General features: G+C 43.9%; 1 protein-coding gene across 1 annotated transcript in view; it reads left to right on the top strand.

The window, feature by feature from the left end:
- HYOU1 (hypoxia up-regulated 1) overlaps positions 1 to 18,684 on the top strand; it is a 1,290,196-nt gene that overhangs the window by 1,134,151 nt on the left and 137,361 nt on the right. Inside the window, exon 20 of the mRNA XM_044079444.1 lies at positions 2,404 to 2,537. Within this exon, the coding sequence (XP_043935379.1) occupies positions 2,404 to 2,537 (134 nt within the window). The remainder of the gene's footprint in view (positions 1 to 2,403; positions 2,538 to 18,684) is intronic.

The raw sequence follows: 18,684 nt of genomic DNA, 5'->3' as shown, positions 1-18,684 counted from the left end.
CTATGCTTCCTTTATTTCAAATGGAAAGCACACACATTTAAAAAAGTTGGTATACTTTACTGAGAGCCAGTATGGTAATAGGCATCTAAAAAAATCTGCCAGAGATTTCAGCTTTAGAAATTGACTAGTTCATTTGGCAGTAAGCAGTTTGAACAGTTAGTCACTGGTAAACCAACTCTGTTGTTGATGGGAAAAATTTAAGTTGCTCATTTTGCAGATACACAGGTCGTGCCTCAGTCAGTTATATTAATAGATCTAGACATCATTATCATTATATATTAATAGGTCTAGAAACAGCTGCTTTAATAGTTGGTTTATGTTCTTATTTGCACTTGCAACAGCTATTATCACTGAGTACTAAAAGGCTATGACTTAAAAGTTAGGTGTTAGTCCAATTGCTAAACAGTTTAACAAAGGTATTTTGTTGTTTATCTGGTTCAACACAAGCAACTATCTGCTAATAGACTCTTATTTCAGGTAAAAAGGTAGGCCTGAATTTTCAGTTTGAAATATGAACATTTTCCAAGTGGGTATTAACAGTAAAGTAACTAGTTATGTTTATTAATGTAGACAAGAACCCAATTCTGTTTGAATCCAGAAATGTGTGTGCATATATGCATGTATGTATTTGTCCATTTATAAGCCACTACTACTTTTTCTAGAAATTATATGTTATGCAGTGTTACATATCAATCCCTGCTTCTGCTGTGCTTTCCACTTTCATAGCTGTTGTTTGTTCTAAGCCACAAACCTGAAACGTGTCCCAGAATTTTCATCTAAATTTTTTTTGGTCCCTCATAAAAGTTATAATTTTGTGACAGTGATGAAAATAGGGTTAAAGTCACTACAAAAGTCAAAACATTACAGTTGAAGTCTTCTTCACCTGAAATGCATGTAAATACAAATTATCTGTTCCATTAGCTTTGTAAGTAAATACTATAAATATTTAGTGTCTCTCATTTGGGGCTTTTGTCTCGGATTATTTTGTTTTTGTTCCTAACTTTAAATGAAAGAGTTTGAGAAATGTGCTTTGAGGATGTGCAAGTGCTACTAGCTTGACTTGTTGACCTAGGACGAAAGGAGGCTGAGGTACTAGTTGTGTTTTATGGTGGTACACTTTTACAAGAAAATTGAATTTTATTCTCCACAAATGAGTCATTGTGGTTCATTAGTATTATTGTTGGATATGTGTTTATTAGCTGAGCATGAATATTTAAATGCTGTTTATAATTTAAAAATAAGTTTGAATGCACAAATTTGAGCAAATATATAATTGTATATTTAAATGTGCATTTTAGTAATATAATCCTATTAGAAGAGTTAAGTATTTTTTTGAATAAACTTTATTGATTTTAACACACACACAATATTTACTCAGGGAAAAACTCAATTTACGTGTCTTCAAACAATTATCATATTACAGTAAACTCTCAGTTAACCGGCACCCATGGGGATGGTAGATGCCGGGTAGCTGCAGTTTCTGTTTGCTTAAGAGTTGCTGTTAAAAATAGGCCTGACTATTATTGTACCCTATACTATTTGTTTGGTTTGACTTGTTCTCTGGTTGGGGAGAGAGGGAATTTATTCCTATCTTCCTTTTTAAAACTCCAAAAACATGTGTTTCTGCGGAGGGAAGAACAGAAGGTGCAACACATGAAAATTGTACTGTATTTCTTTGATTTTTTTTTTTTTTTCCCTGGTTGCTTGAGAGTGCACCCGGTTGCTTTTGAGTTCCGGTTAACAGAGTTTAGTGTAGTGGGCCTTTATTTTTCAACCAATTATTTTTTTTTAATTAAGACTTTTAAATTATCCAAGCAGCATATTTTTGTAGCATTATTAAATGAATATGGTTTTAGTACTACTTTTTTCATTTTTACATTTGATGGAAAGTCCCCAAAATTTTCTAAATAAAGGGGTCTCATTTGATTTCCACTTCTTGTTATAATTTTCCTAGCTACAGCAAGTAGACTCCAAAACATTTTAAGATTTTTACTGTTAACTTATGAGTCGACTACTTTTACAGGTAGACCTGAGAGCCGAAAAAGTTGGAATGTCTTGTAAAACTTCCTTTTCCATATGGTAGGTGATGGATTTTGTATCCGATTTCCTGTTGTGCGACTTGTCACTATAACCATTGTGTGATATAAAGTAAAAAAGACATGCCTTGTTTATAAAACAGTTGAATGCAAACACCATCACTGAAACCGGTTTACATGTGTTATTAACTTATCAAAGAAGAAAAAAACAACTCTTTATGTGAGGTATGTTGATGTAAACGTAGTTAAATGGCATTTAAAATGCTTCTTATGCTGCTGGCCTTGGCCTTCTCCAAGAGAAATCATTTCAAGATTCTAGAATTGATTATTATTTTTCTCTTACCCATTGTAATCCTGCTGTTTTTAGGATTTGAAGGAAAAGCTGTCAGAGCTCAAGAAACTCTGCAAGAATTTGTTTTTTAAGGTGGAGGAGAGGAAAAAATGGCCAGACCGGTTAGCTGCACTGGATAGCCTCCTGAATCATTCTACTTTCTTCCTTAGGTAAGTAGGTTGGTTTATTTACAGTTTGAATGTACATGCTAGTTCAGGAAAGTAGCATAAGCTTTCCTGCTGAATTGAAAAGCACAACTAAATAACATATTTCATCAAGATGTTAGTCCTGACAATTGGACATAAGGAAAAGCACAGCATTTTCAAATGCTTACACGAGATATTTATTAAAACACACATGAGATTGTACGTAGGACATGCCACCCCTTACTCTATGAGTAGATCTTGTTTGCAGTTTATTGCGCAATCTGACTGCATTCTGTAGACTTATGGCTATATGTATGGTTTTAGTCATGTTAAGGTGTTCTAATCACATTGTTTCCTGCAGAATTTTGAGAGAAAATTATAAATAACTTTGTGATATTGGGGCTTTTTTGTCATTCCCTGGTCCTGCTCTAGGCATCAAGTCTCCTTCCTCTCCAGAAAGCCACCCTGCTGACCACCATTTGTTCCCTTTAGAGGCGCAAGAGTCCATTGGCCTATCCAATTTTGTGAAGGAGGGCAAGATTTAACCTATTGGAGTGCTTGTGATATCCATGGTAGGGAATCAAGGATTTCTGTTATATTCTTAATTTCACCATCTTGGCTATGATTTCTACATGATGCTTGCACTATAGTGCATGTCTTCTTCCACTCATGCTGCTTTGTCAAGAGTGGTCCTTATTATGGTCCATCTTGAACTAACACAGGTGTCCCTCCAAGTGGTTGAACTAAAGGTTAGACACTGTCAGCTCCTCCAGTGCCCAGGCTTCTAACTGAACTGTGGTCACGGGACTGACTTGACTATTCATAAGGCATAGTGGCCTAAATCGGGACCATCTTGGGAAAAGAGGAACAGATGGCAACCTCAGAAAGTAGGAAGTAGTTCCTGTTTTTGCTCTAGCTACAAGACCACACTCCTGCTTTAGTAACTACTGCAAATACTGTCATACAAGTGGAAAAACGTATGCCAAAAAATTGGCCTCAAAAGACAGGTTGAACTTGTACACCACAGTTACAGGAAGAATCTGATGTTCTGCCACTGAAATTAATACCTGCATGAGAAAAATTGTTCATAAGAATATTTGTTCTTAATAGTAATGCAGTTCATCTTGCTGCTGTCATTCAGTGCTTTGCACCTGCCCTGATTGCTTAATAGCAACAATATTGTCCCTTTTTTTCCAGACTTCTTTGCTGCCTGCCTGTTTTCAGTCCCCTGTCCAGTCAGCCCATTTGTTTCCTATCACTGGGGTGTTGATCAGCTGTGAGGAGACATCATTAGATGGTTCACATTTGGGTTTGACCCTCCCACCCCAAGCCTGCTTGGTTATGCTGAGGAAGGTAATGTCCACACTGGGCTGTGGGCAGCCCCCCCCCCCACTTCAGCAAGGAAGGTATGTCTTCAAGCAACTCCACCAACCTCGAAGCAAGAAAGGTGGGATGTTATGTGGTCCTATCTCACCTACATTCTTTACTCACGGGTTCGGAGCCGAGAATCTGCTCCGACTCGGCCAACTTATTCTCTAGCACGAAGTCTCTGATTGGCTGGGCTAACCCGGTATCCCAAGATGCACCTCGCCCTAGCCCCAGATCTCGTTTTCCGCTCGTAGAGTTAGGACATGGTCTCGCTTGGCTGTGGCTAAGTACCCTTTCAAATACTTTTCTAAGTATTTTAGCAGTCTGTTATCTTGTAAAAGCTATTTTAATAGCTAGTCTTCTCTTATTGGCAAGTTTCATTGTGAACGTTTGTGAGTAGTGTGTTTTGTGGTATCCCTCTGTTTTGCGGGCTAGGCCCGTTTAAGTTAGAGGACCTAGTCCTCTCCCGTGTTGTTCCGTTGTTTAAAACTGTGCTGGTTTTGTTCTTGTTGGTAGTTAGTTTCCCTGCTGCTCCAAAGAAACGTTTAATTTAGAGTTTCCTTGGCCGTTAGTGTTTGGTTTTTTCCTGCCTTCCTCTTGTGTCTGTCGCTGTCTGCTGAAAGTGTGCTGTTAATTACCATGTCTAAAGAGCAGAAAGAGCATAAACCCTCCGGGTTTAAAAAGTGTACGAAATGTGGCTACAAAATGTCCATTACAGATGGGCATTCCATCTGTGTTTATTGTCTTGGTGCTATTCACCTGCAAGAGTCCTGCAGTTTTTGCCACGTTTTTAGCCCTAGGGTACTGCAGGAAAGGAAAAATAAGCTGATTTTCAAGAGCCTGATTAAGCCCTCCTTTGAGGAGGCCTTAGATTCTTCTTCGTCTTCTAGTGCTAAGTCTAAGCCTTCTAAGGCCAAGAAAAGATCTCCGGCTCCGTCTGCCTCTTCGGAGCCTTCGGAGAAGGTTTCAAAAGTGGTTACTGTCTCCTCGTTTCCATTGTCCTCAAGGCCGCAGGAGAAGGTTTCGAAAATGGATACTACCTCCTCTGTTCCATTGTCCTCAAGGCCGCAGGAGGTATCTGTTGTACTGGAGTCGACCTCTGCTCCGATATTATTGGAACCTATTCGGAGCCGGTCATCCAGTGTCAGGCATGAGTCTCTAGGTAGGAGATCCGATCTCCTATTTCTTCCAAATCCTCTAGGTTGTCTGATTTTGATGTGGATAGGGTGGACCAGAGGCTCCTGCAGTCGCCGGTGTTAGCAAAACTGTTCTCGGCTCTGACCCAGTCGGCTCCGGAGCCAGTCCCTATTCTGGTACCGATGATACCTCCTCCGAGCACCCATGTGCCGTCGGAGCTGGAGTGCTCCGCGCCGAGTGATGTTCTCGTGTCGGCTCCGATACCCCATGTGAGCTTATCGGAGCCGGCTTTGGCTCCAACCATGTCGGTTCCGTCCTCTGGTTTCGGTACTCAGGTTTCCTCAGTCAGACCAGAGGGGGATGCCTCAGAACTCCTGTCGGTTCAGAGCCGCCCCCTCGGTGCATCGGCTCGTGGAATCTCGACTCCGGTCGTGGTCTCGGAGACGGGTCGGTCCTCGGATTCGGGGGGACCTGCTTTCAAGGCCATGAGGAGCGCACTGGCCAGATCATCAGTTAACATTACCTGAATCGGTCACTCCATCCCCGTACACCCCAGCTAGAGCCTCTGATGCACCCCTATCCATGGATGGCGGAGCCCGAAGGTCTGGGGATACCCCCCTGAGCGGTCCTCTACTTTCTGAGGGCCCCTCAGAGTCAGTGCCTGAGGAGCCCCCTAGAAAGAAGTTGTGCAAGAGGAAGCACATAGACTCCCAGGACGAGTCCCTCACTTCCGATACCGACCTTGAGGAGTCAGAGGGGTCCCCTAAGTCGTCCTCTGATGACGTCTCTTTCTCCGACATCCTGGAGATTTTGAGGCAGAGAGGTGACTGGCCTTCCAAGACCCCCTCTGAGGAGGAGTCTGTATTCCTCAAGGCCTTCGTAGCTCAACCCTCCGCCTCCTGGGTGTCTCCACCCATCGACGAACTCCTGGATTTGATTTGTCGAAGGGTGTGGGAGAACCCTGATTCCGTGCAAACGGTGCCCAGACGTCCAAATAAGTTCCTTACTGCTTCCCCCAGGGAAAGAGTTCCTGACCAAAGGGGTTTCTGTAGAGGCCTTGTTGGTGGCGGCAGCCACTCAGCAGGAAGTCACAGAGGCTTCTTTGTCCGTTCATCCTCCTAACAAGGAGTCCAGGAGTATGGACCGGTACGGGAAGCATACCCTGTCTTCGGCGACCTTTACCTTGTGGTCTCTGAATTACCTTTGTCATTTCACTCTGCTCCAAAGAGATCTCCTTAAGGAGCTAGGAAATACCTTGACGGGTAACATACCTGAGGCGGTAGTGCAGACTGTTAACGCCCAGTTGTCTACCCTTGGTTCCATTGTCAACTCGTCCATGAGGCTCGTATCTTATGCAGCCGAAGGGGCGAGTAGGGCAGCTAGCTCAGGTGTAGATCTCAGAAGGCAAGCCTGGATGCGCCATTTCGCGGAGGCCTTTAAGTCTTCCTTCACTGACTCCCCCTTTGATGGGTCCTCTCTTTTTGGGAACAAAGTGAAAGACACCCTCACCAGATGCGAACAGGAGGGAAAGACCCCTATCTGCCGTAGGGGCCCGTTTCTCTCTCCCTTCTAGGCCTTACCCCAAGGCTCAGAGAGGGGGGAAATGTGGTTCAAGAAGTCTCACAGGTCCTTCCCTGCAGCTCAAGGTGAGTCCCCCTCCAGAGGCAGAGGAGGGGAAAATTATTCTGGAAGACGCCGTCCTAGAGGCAGAGGAGGTCCCCGCAACTCGGGAGACCGCAATTCCTTTCGCGGATCTTCCTTTCAGCATTCCAGAGATGTTGCCCGACTTGGCTGTTCCGGAGCCAGTCGGGGGCCGAATTTCATTGCATCCGGAAGCCTGGGAAAGCATCACCCAGGATCGTTGGGTGCTTCGAATAGTTACCGGAGGTTACACTATCCCCTTTTTATCAACACCCCCTCCAGTCAGAAGAATCCCGGACGTCCCACCCAGTCAACGGGATCAAGCAGCACTAGAAGTTGCAAAGCTGCTAGAAAAAGGAGTCATGCAACCAGTCCCCTCAGACCATATCGGATCAAGAACATACTCAAGACTCTTTTTGGTGCCGAAAAGAACAGGGGACCTGAGACCAATCCTGGATCTCAAGTCGACTGAATCACTACGTTCTGAAGTCCAAGTTCCGAATGGTCACACTTCAGTGCATTTTTCCATTGCTGGAAAAAGGAGTATGGATGTGCTCCATCAATCTCAAGGATGCCTACTACCACATCAAAATGGACAAGGCATCCAGGAGTCACTTGCGCTTCCAGCTAGGAACCAGTCACTTCCAGTTTCGTGCCCTGCCCTTTGGTCTCACCACAGCCCCCAGGGTGTTTACCAAGTGTTTGGCAGTGGTGACAGCTCACCTGAGACGTCAGGGATTCCAGGTGTTTCCGTATCTGGAGGACTGGCTTCTCGCCGCCCCCACCAGGCATCTCCTCATTCAAGCCAGGGAGGCTACCATTACACTTTGTCAACAACTAGGAATTGCTTTGAACTGGGAAAAGTCTGCCTTGCTGCCCTCACAGCGTGTTGTTTTTATAGGCGCAGAGCTAGATTCTATTCAAATGCAGGCCTTTTTGCCACAAGGGAGAATGAGTGCTGCAGTCTCAGATCCACGCACTGTTGCCCCTCAAAAGAGTTCAAGCCAGGTTAGTTCTCCAGCTTTTGGGTTCCATGGCCGCCACCATCATGCTGGTGCCTCTAGCCAGGTTACACATGCGGATCCTATAATGGCTCCTTTCGGTCCAATGGTCTTTTCAGAAACTTCCTCTTTCCCACTTGATACTTCTCACGGAACGGTGCAAACAGGACCTCTGCTGGTGGCTATGTTCCACCAATCTAGACAAAGGGAGGAGCTTGATTCCTCTGTCTCCAATGGCCACGGTAACCACGGACGCCTCCCAGATGGGGTGGGGGGGAATTATCTTGGCAGGACGGTCCAAGGCACGTGGCAAGATCACGAGGTACACCTGCACATCAATGTTCTGGAGATGAGAGCGGTGTTTCTAGCGTTGCGAGCACTCCAAAACTCTCTTCCTCTGGGAACGATTGCAATTCACTCGGACAGGATGTCCGTGGTGTGGTACTAGAACAAGCAGGGGGGAACCAAGTCTTATCCCCTCTGCAGAGAGGCCATGCGGGTGTAGCATTGGGTAGTATCTTCCCAACGGTTTTTAGTGGCAACGCACATTCCGGGAAAGTCCAGTGTGATAGTGGACAGGCTGAGCAGAGCTATTCTGATGTCTTACGAGTGGTCCCTGAACAACCGAGTGGCGGTTCAAATTTTCAACAGGTGGGGTCAACCTTGGTGCGATCTCTTCGCCAGTCCCCTCAATGCCAAATGCAGCAAGTACTTCACACTGATTCCCCCACAGGGGGAGTCACCCAGGGATGCTCTAGTCCACGATTGGCCTCCCGGGTCTGGTCTACGCTTTCCCCCCGTTTCCTCTGTTACCAAGAGTGATTCAGAAAGCCATATCCTTGGGAAGAAGGATTATTCTTATTGCTCCACACTGACCTCTACAAGTATGGTTCCCCGTTCTTCAGCAATACGCAGTGGACGGCCCTTGGACTCTGGACCTAGTGCCAGACCTACTGATTCACATGTCAGGACAGCTCCATCCCTCCCTGCGAACCCTCAGGTTGTGACAGCCTGGCTGCTCCACTTCCATCACTAGTTAGACGACATGCCTTTTCACCTGAGGTGGTGCACATCTTGTCTTCGTCTCATAAGTCTTCCACCAGAAGGATTTATTCCAGCAAATGGAAGAGATTCTCCATTTGGGCTCAGGCCCAAGGTTTGGACCCCTTCACAGCCCCAATTCCGTTGGTCTTAGATTTTTTAGCCATGCTTTTCCATCAGAGCTCTGCGCTACCATTAAGGTGCAGCTGGCTGCAATTTCCAATTTTCATACATCTTACGAGCCCTCTCTTATGGGCCATAAACTCTGTAAGGCCTTCTTGAAAGGCGCCTGGTTACTTCACCCTCCTGTTCCAGAACCTGTCATGCCATGGGATCTAAACCTTGTGCTACAAGCCATCACTTCACCACCCTTTGAACCGGCTGCCATCTGTGAATTGAAATTTTTATCTTGGAAGACCGCGTTTCTAATAGCCATTACATCGGCCAGAAGAGTATCAGAACTTCAAGCCCTGTCCATTAAACCTCCGTATTTGACCTTTCATAAGGACAGAGTTTCCCTGAGACTTAACCCGTCCTTCCTTCCAAAGGTGTCATCCACTGTTAAACGCCATCAATCTATTGAGTTACCAGTGTTCTTTCCAAATTTTTCCAATAAAGCAGAGTTTAGGTTCCATCAGTTGGATGTGCACAGACAACTGAGGTTCTATTTACACAGGACTAAGCATGTTAGGAAGTCTGATCAACTGTTTGTGTCCTTCTCAGAGAACAGAGCAAGTTGTCCTATTTCCAAGTGCACAATTTCTAAATGGATCAAAGATTGTATTTCCTTTATCTACTCGTCAGCAGGCAGAAATTTACCTTTTCCCGTCAAAGCTCACTCTACCAGGGCAGTGTCTACATCTATAGCTTACCATGCCAGGCTTTCATTGGATGATATTTGTGCTGCGGCCACCTGAGCCTCTCCTCACACCTTTATTACTCATTACAAGCTGGACGTGGCTTCTAGGGACCGGGCTTCCTTTGGTTCCACGGTTCTCAGGAGTATCTTCCTATGAGCCTCCCAGGATACAGGTGCTGGGGACGCTGTCCCGTGAGTAAAGAATGTAGGCAAGATAGGACCACATAACATCAGTAAGTTATATACTCACCATAACGATCGATGTATGTGGTCCATCTCGCCTACATTCTTATGTACCCTCCCGCCTGCCCCCTTCCTAGAGGATTTGGAGGAATATTGGCTCTGAGAACCCTTCAAGGTCAGTGTTTTTTTTCTTTCCTTTTGGCTGGAATTCCTTCCAGTGCTGGTTGTGTATTGGTTATGACTGGAATGGTTGCAAACAAGATCTGGGGCTAGGACGAGGTGCATCTTGGGATACCGGGTTAGCCCAGCCAATTAGAGACTTCGTGCTAGAGAATAAGTTGGCAGAGTCGGAGCCGAGAATCGGCTCCGAACCCGTGAGTAAAGAATGTAGGCGAGATGGACCACATACATCGATCGTTATGGTGAGTACATAACTAACTGTTTTCTGGTCTCCTCCAGAGAGCTCTAAACCATCATAATGTGTTTCTGAGCATGCACAACCCTCCATCCCTCCAGAGAGAGGTGAGCTGATGTCCTTCATGGATGCATCTGCAGTCATAACAAGTGGGTTGTCCTGTCGTCAGGCAGCCCTGCAGTCGGCCGGATTCCAAAGTCCGGGTCCGGCTTCGGCTGATGTCGCACTCCACCCGACGTCATCTCTGTTGGTCTTCGGGTATAAAAGCATCAGCCGACGCCATTTTCCTCAGTCTTTCTTGCCGTGGCGCCAAGCAGAAGCTGTTCAAGTGCGGTCGGTCGGATCCAGAGATTACTTCTACCGAATACTACTTCGAAGACTTCTAAAGCTAAGTACCCCATTGGGGACTCTTTCTTGCCTCAGCCGATGTCAGAAAAAGTTAACAATTGTTTAACCTGTGGGAAACAAATACCTCATAAAGATTTCCACTCTTACTGTCTGCCTTGTTTAGGCCCAGCCCACGACGTAGCAGCCTGTTCGCCTGTGCCTTTTCAACCGACAACGCTTAGGCCGGTCGGAGTTTGCAGAACAGTTTTTGTACTGATTTTGCGTACATTATGCCGTCGGATCCTCCGACTACCCAATCTTCAAAACAAGATAAAGACCGACACTTCGCGGTCCGCGGTTTCGCCGAAACCACGGCAAAGCAAATCCAGCAGTGTCTCGGTTTCGCCGAAACCGAGAAAACTGCTCAAAGTACAGCTGAACCTATTCTTACAACTGAGGCCCCTGCTACAATTCTTGAATCGACCTCAGAAATTTTACCCACTACGGTGGTTGACTTATCAGACACCATCCCTTGGATGTCTCTACCCCAGCACGTGGTGCTGCTAGGCCTCCAGCAGCCATGTCCATTAAGGCCTTCGCCAGGGCTAAAGCAGCCAAGACTACTAAATCAGTGCCTGTTAAACCCCCTCATCCAGGCCCTCTTCTAGTTCTCAAATGCTTTCTTTGGCAGAAGATTTAATTTCTTTAATTAGAGGATCTCAATCTCACCCAGACAGGGCCTCTCAGCCCCCAGAGAAGAGACCTAGGGCAGAGCCTCCTGAGCCAGTGTCTTCTGATGATTCTGCTGATGAATCAGACATAACTGACCAGCCTGAGGCTCCCTTCTCCAATTTTGAAGATTCTGATGCTGAAGAATCCATTCCAGCTGCTTCCCACCAGAAGAATTCTCCTTTGGGAAACCTTGCATGCCATGCGAGAACAGTTCCAATGGCAGCAACAGGATTTTTCAGACTCCAGAAAAGACTTAGGACCTTTCTGCACCTCCCACAGCACAGGCCCTTAGCTATACCTCCTGTTCTCTCTGTGGTGGATGATGCTTTCAATGATGTTTGCTCCGCTCCAGATTCTTTACCCCAGCCCCTGCCAAACCAGACAGATTTTACAGGGTGCCAGATACTCATCACCACCTTTACAAGGCCCCACTTGCAGACCCAGAAACTATATCCCAGGGTCCCAAGGCAGTAGCCGACCACAGCTAAAACCCTATTCCTTCTGAAAGGGAAGCAAGGTCACTAGACAGATGGGGTAAAAAGGTCTACACTTCAGCTACTCTCTCAGCTAGAGCTTTAAACTGTCAGTTTCACATGATACAATACCAAGAGTTTATGCTTGATCAGTTAACTAAAAAAACTAACTACTGATGAATCTCTTGATAAGAAATATGTATTAGAGATGGTAAATAACATACAACAGGTTAGCAACCATTCCTTAAAATGTGGCTATGATGCACTGGAGGCTTCATTTAGATCAGCCATGACAGGCACAGTGATAAGAAGGCATGCATGGCTAAAGGAACAAGCTTTACCGGATCATGTTAAAGCCAAGTTGCTAGATGCTCCTATGGACAAGACAAGTTTGTTTGGTACACCTGCCCAGCAGGTTATGAAGAAAATGGAAGAAAAGGCAAAATCTGTTCAAACTGTTAAAGATTTCTTGCAGGTTCAACCCCAAGGTTTAGCAGGAACTGGCCTGCCAAAATTGGTCCTTTCCTGACTCCACAAAATTTCAAAGGGGCAGGAATAGACGTTCCAGAGGCAGAAACCAATCCAGAGGAGGTGCCTACAGAGGACGACAGTGGCAAGGTAACAACAGAGGCACAGACACAGCCACTGCCACTACATCAGCACAACCACAGTGACTTAATCCTAAATCCGCCTACCAGGGAACAAATAGCAGCTCCTCTAGGCGGAAAGTTAACCTTATTTTCAAAGAACTGGCACTACATAACAAAAGACAAGTGGATTTTACAAACCATAGATCAAGGTTACCGGTTTCACTTCCACACTTTACCAGTCAAAAGAGGAATGCCAAATCTACCTCCAAATCAAAAACAGAGGCTCTACCAGATAATGGAGTTAGCAAACATGAGAGCTGTGGAAAGAGTGCCAACAGCAGAACAAGGAAAGGGGTTCTACTCCAGACTATTCCTAGTGCCAAGAAAGGAAAAAAGTTGGAGACCAATTCTCGACCTGTCCACCTTAAATACATACATCATTGTCCCAAAATTCAAAATGCTGACCCTACAGCAACTTCTTCCCATGCTGGGCAAGGAGTCTTGGCTGGTAACTCTAGATCTCAAGGAGGCATACCTGCACGTCCCCATTCGACCAATCTGCAGAAGATACCTCAGATTTCTTGCAGGATCAGAGCACTATCAATTCTCAGCATTGCCCTTTGGCTTATCTACTTAGCCCAGAGTATTCACAAAATGCCTGGCATCAGTAATCGCCCATTGCAGACTACAGGGAATTCAAATTTACCCATACCTGGACGACTGCCTGCTACAAGGGGACAACAAAAGCAAGCTGACAACAGATTTACAAAGGGTCATTTACTTGCTACAAGGACTGGGATACACAGTCAATTTACAAAAGTCAAGGCTGATACCATCCCAAACAAGGACATTCTTGGTCCCGGAATTGCACACAGTACAACAAATGGCATTCCTGACTACAGAAAAACAAAAAGAACTTCCTCTTTACTTCTTGGCACTAACAAAACTGAACAAGTTAACAGCAAGAAAATTTTTACAGGCCTTGGGCTTCATGACATCATGCATAATCTTGGTCCCATTTGCCAGACTACATATGAGGAAACTACAGTGGTACCTAAAGAATTTATGGTCCCAACACAGACACAGTCTAGAAACAGAAATCCCACTAATTCCATGCTTAAAACAGGAGTTCCTATGGTGGGCTCAGGCATGCCAGTCAAACCCAGGCCTGCCCTTCCGCAGATGGCAACCAAGCCAGACCATCACAACAGACGCTTCAGACCTAGGATGGGGGGCCCACATGCTGGACAAATGCGTGCAAGGATTGTGGACACAGGATCAACTTCACCTGCACATCAATCTAAAAGAAATGCTGGCAGTAAAACTGGCAATCCAAAAGTTCAAACCATTCCTCAAAGAGGGCCAGTTGATGATAAGGACAGACAACACCACAGTCATGTGGTACATCAACAAACAGGGAGGCACTCATTCATACCCCTATGCAGAATGACCTTGGAGCTGTGGACCCTGGCACTCAGCTACAACATTCAGTTACAGGCAATATTTGTACCGGGAAAGACAATACTCTAGCAGACATACTAAGCAGAACCACCCGGATGCCCACGAATGGAAGCTGCACCCGGACATCTTCAAGACCATCTCAAAGAAATGGGGAATGCCACAGATAGACCTATTCGCATCACCTCTCAATCTCCAGCTCAACAAACTCTGCACAAGGACATTCCACCCACTAGCATGGAAAGTGGACTCACTTTCCTTCAACTGGAAAGGCCTAACAGCATATGCATTCCCACCTCTTCCTTTGATACACAAGGTACTACTAAAAATCAAGGAAGAACGTCCAAGGATAATCCTGATAGCCCCAAACTGGCCAAGACAACACTGGTACCCACTACTGAAGAGCATGTCTCGGAACAATATGTGGCTAATACCCTGATGCCTTTGATGTTAACTCAGAACAACTACAGCATCATACATCCAAACCTAAAAACGCTGCAACTGACTGCATGGAACATCACATAGCAGCAGCTAATCCAGAACTTTCCCAAAGAGTTAGAGACATTATTCTTGAAGCACGCAGACCTTCAACAAGAAAGAACTATGCTGGAAAATGGAAAAGGTTTGTCATTTGGAGTACCGAAAGAGGAAAAGATGTGTCAAACATAGATATGCCTAACATTCTGGAGTATCTGGCCGAACTTCTTCATTCAGGCCTGTCCTACTCCTCCATCAAGATACATGCATCAGCTATTTCAGCAGAATACAGCTTTGATCCACCTGTTTTTCGCACCCTTTGCTCAGGCAGTTCCTCAGAGGAATCAAGAATGTAAAACCTCCAAGGAAACCACCATTACCAGCTTGGGACTTAAACTTTGTGCTAGAAAAGTTGACACTAGCACCCTTTGAACCAGCAGCAACAGCAGACCTACAACACCTGCCATGGAAAACTGCTTTCTTACTGGCAATTACTTCAGCAAGGAGGGTTTCAGAACTACAGGCCTTAATGGCAGTGCAACCCTTCCTAATCTTCCACCAAGATAGAGTGTCCTTGAGGACTAATCCTACATTTATGCCTAAGGTGGTATCCAGAGTATCTTTAAACCAGGCAATCCACCTACCTACCTTCTTTCCCAACCCACAAAACAGAGGGGAAAGAATACTGCATACCTTGGATGTACATAGACAGCTACGCTACTACTTGGACAGAACAAAAAATAGCAGAAAGACTGACCAACTTTTTGTAGCCTATGCAACAGGAAGGAAAGGAAAAGCTATTTCCAAACAGACAATCTCCAAATGGATTGGAAATTGCATACGATACTGTTACTCCTTCCATGGAAAACCAATTCCACAGAACATAAGACCTCATTCTACAAGGGCAACAGCCACTACCACAGCCTTCTTACGAGGAGTGGCAACCAAAGACATTATTGAGGCTACTTGGACCTCCGTGCATACATTTGCCAAGCATTATAATTTGCCTCTTTATTCCAGATCCCGAGCAGGGTTTGCCACTGCTGTACTGCAAGGGATCTTAAACACACCATAATCTACCTTTATCCTCCTCCCCTAGTTGGCTATGGTATTCTACCCACTTGTTATGACTGCAGATGCATCCATGAAGGACATAGTACAGTTTTGTACCTACCATAAATGTAGATGTCCGAACTGGATAGCATCTGCAGTCAGGATTACCCTCCCTCCTTCCCCTCTGTGGTAGTCCTAGGGTGTTTACCCTCCTAATAGCTAGCTGTTGGGGGGGAGTCTTTTATGGTGTATTTGTTTGTATATATGTACATATATCCTTATTGTTGTGTTTACCTCTATCTATTTGGAAACATTGGCATCTATCCAAATTTTACCCTGCAAGAGGGCTACTGGCATCTGGGGCAAGAAACACTGAGGAAAATGGCGTCGGCTGATGCTTTTATACCCGAAGACCAACAGAGATGACGTCGGGTGGAGTGCGACATCAGCCGAAGCCGGACCCGGACTTTGGAATCCGGCTGACTGCAGGGCTGCCTGACGACAGGACAACCCACTTGTTATGACTGCAGATGCTATCCAGTTCGGACATCTACATTTATGGTAGGTACAAAACTGTACTTTCACATCCCTTTACTCCTGTCCCTCTGTGCCTGGTTCTCACAGTGATGATGCCAGTAGTTGAACCACAGTCATTTGGGTTACAGTTACAGCTTCATATTTCTGCACCACAAAGCCAGGCAGTATATATATATATATATATATATATATATATATATATATATCTCTTTTTTTTTTTTTTTTTTGCTGCTGTCTTTTACATACTTCACACCCCAATGTCATAAATGTAGTAATCTATTTAATTTGCTGCTATCATTCCCTGCCATATAGTCTTATCCTGATCACAGTAATGTATTTAATTTTGCTGCTGCCCTTCATTACCATGCTTCTCCACCTGGATTGTTTTAATGGCAACAGAAATGTTTCATTTTACTGTCATGTGCTGATACTCCCACCCCCATTTGATATAATGACACCAGTAGTGTGCATTTCAGTTATCATTCACAACCACAGATGCCTATTCTGATCACTGTAATTGTAATTACAACTAAAGACAAATATACACTGATTCTGCAGTTACCTGCTTTATACTAATACTATAGTGTTCATTAGGATAAAATAGGTAATTAATGAATGGATGAAACTGTTACATTAGTACAGCACAGGCGTCACAAATTAACTCAAACCTCTGCACTCATTTTAAAATGTAGATTTATAGACAGGTCACTGTATTTTAATGGTTTATGGTCCTCAAGTAATGCTTTCAAGTTACCCATCAGATCAGGTACTCAAGTATGGATCCCCTTCAGAAGATCGAAAGCTCAAAAGACTGAAAATCAAAATATCTAAAACTCAAAATATCGAAAATGGAATTTGCCTTTTTTGCAGATATTGTATGATATTGGAGTTCATATATATAATTAGCAAGGGATGTGGGGGGTGCAGCCCGCAATATGGGGGGTGCAGGGGGGATTGCCCCCTGCATTAAAAATATTTTTGATATTTTGAGTTTTAGATATTTTCATTTTCACTCTTTTGAACTTTCGATCTTCTAGCATAGGACCCACTCTATGTATAGTAATTCAAATGTGGGTAGTATACATGTAGATATTAAGAATGTGTCATGTAAGTTGTACTTTCAGTATATTCAGTTTGCTAACTGTAAAGAAACTTAAGAATTTGTTGCAGAGATTTGATGCATAGAAACTATTTTGGGCACAGAGTTCAAATGGTAACTGGTGTGCGCGAGAGAGTGTGTGTGTATGTATATATGTATGTATATATATATATATAATGTGTGTGTGTGTGTGTGTATATATATATATATGTGTGTGTGTATATATATATATATATATATATATATATATATATAAAACAATAAGAAATTGTCAGCCTAGCTGGAATTTTGTAAATAATTATATGTCATTTGTGAATATTAATATGATGTATATACAAGTGTGACCAAGGGAGAGAACTGCCAGCACAACTGTCTGGAATTTTGTAAATGTCATTTGTATTAGAACTGTATGTCATATAATATGGTTTGTACAGACGTGCTAAAGAGATAAGTTGTAGAGTACTTAGCTTAAAGATGTATCCACAGTGTACCCTACTAGAAAAGAGCAGAAATGTATATAAACTGTTGTAACTATGCAACTGTATGTGTTTTAACAGTGGGGGCTAGCACATAGAAGGTTAACTTGCAGAACTTCAGAAAAAATAGTTGAAATTATTTTATAACCACGTAATAAAAGAGATGTTATCTTTTGGTTTTAGTGCAACAGGAGACATAATGTAAAGAACTAGTCTGGGCAGAAGAGGGGCATAGCTCGTAAACCTGTGCCAGCCTTTCCTGGGGGGGGGGGGGTGTATATATATATATATATATATATATATATATACATATATATAAATACACACATATATATATATATATATTTTTTTTTTTATACATACATATATATATATATATATATATATATATATATATATATACACACACACACACACATATATACATATACACACACGCACGCATATTATATCTATATATAAAACCGAGGAAGAAGACCAGAACATAAAAAGGTAAACCTTATTGTACAAGAACAATTTCTCTTTATCAGCATACAAATTATTAAAACAGACCATTGTCTAAACCTCTTAATGTTAAGTTGTCAATCTCGCCTTCATTCTTGCTTGATGGGTTCGGAGCCGATCCCTCGGCTCCGACTCGGCACTTGCTTTAGCTCGAGAACTCCTTTTACCAGCTCGAGGCAGCCCCATATCCCATGATGCAAGGCAGGAAGTACCCAGATCTCGTTTGCCGCTTCGCTTGGGAGGTCTTCTCTTTACCAGCTCCTGGTAAGTAATTCACATTTGTGACATTTAAGCCCCTTTTTAGTTAAAAACTTTTTGTTTTTGATAGTTTAACTTTAATTTAACTTTTTCTGACAGAAATCCCTGTCTCTTTTAATTTTTTTAGTCAGTTAATTTCCCTATCCCATCCCCCCCCCTGTTAGGGTGTGTGTGTTGGTATTTTTTACTAAATACCCTTTTGGTATTAGTTTAATTAATTGGACTGGTGTGTGTGTGTTTTGTTAGGCACCATGTCTAAAGAGAGGGTTTCAGGTTTTAAGAAGTGTGACTCGTGCTGTCAGAAGATGTCTCTGACAGACGGTCACACTTCTTGCCTGTACTGTTTAGGCCCTCTTCACCTGCAGGACTCCTGTGCTATTTGTCACTCCTTCAGCCAGAGAGTCCTGCAGGAGAAAATAAGTTGATTCTCAGGGGTCTTCTGCCGGAGGGCTCTCCGCTAAGTCGGCCCACAAAATCAACTAAATCTGCCAAGACCCAGGCTTCTGTTTCTAAGCCTGAGGCCTCAGCTCCGACCAGAGAGT

This window comes from Protopterus annectens, chromosome 8.part0 (assembly GCF_019279795.1).
Source record: "Protopterus annectens isolate FY-2018-M chromosome 8.part0, PAN1.0, whole genome shotgun sequence".
Taxonomy (NCBI): domain Eukaryota; kingdom Metazoa; phylum Chordata; order Ceratodontiformes; family Protopteridae; genus Protopterus; species Protopterus annectens.
This window is presented reverse-complemented; position numbering and strand designations above follow the sequence as displayed.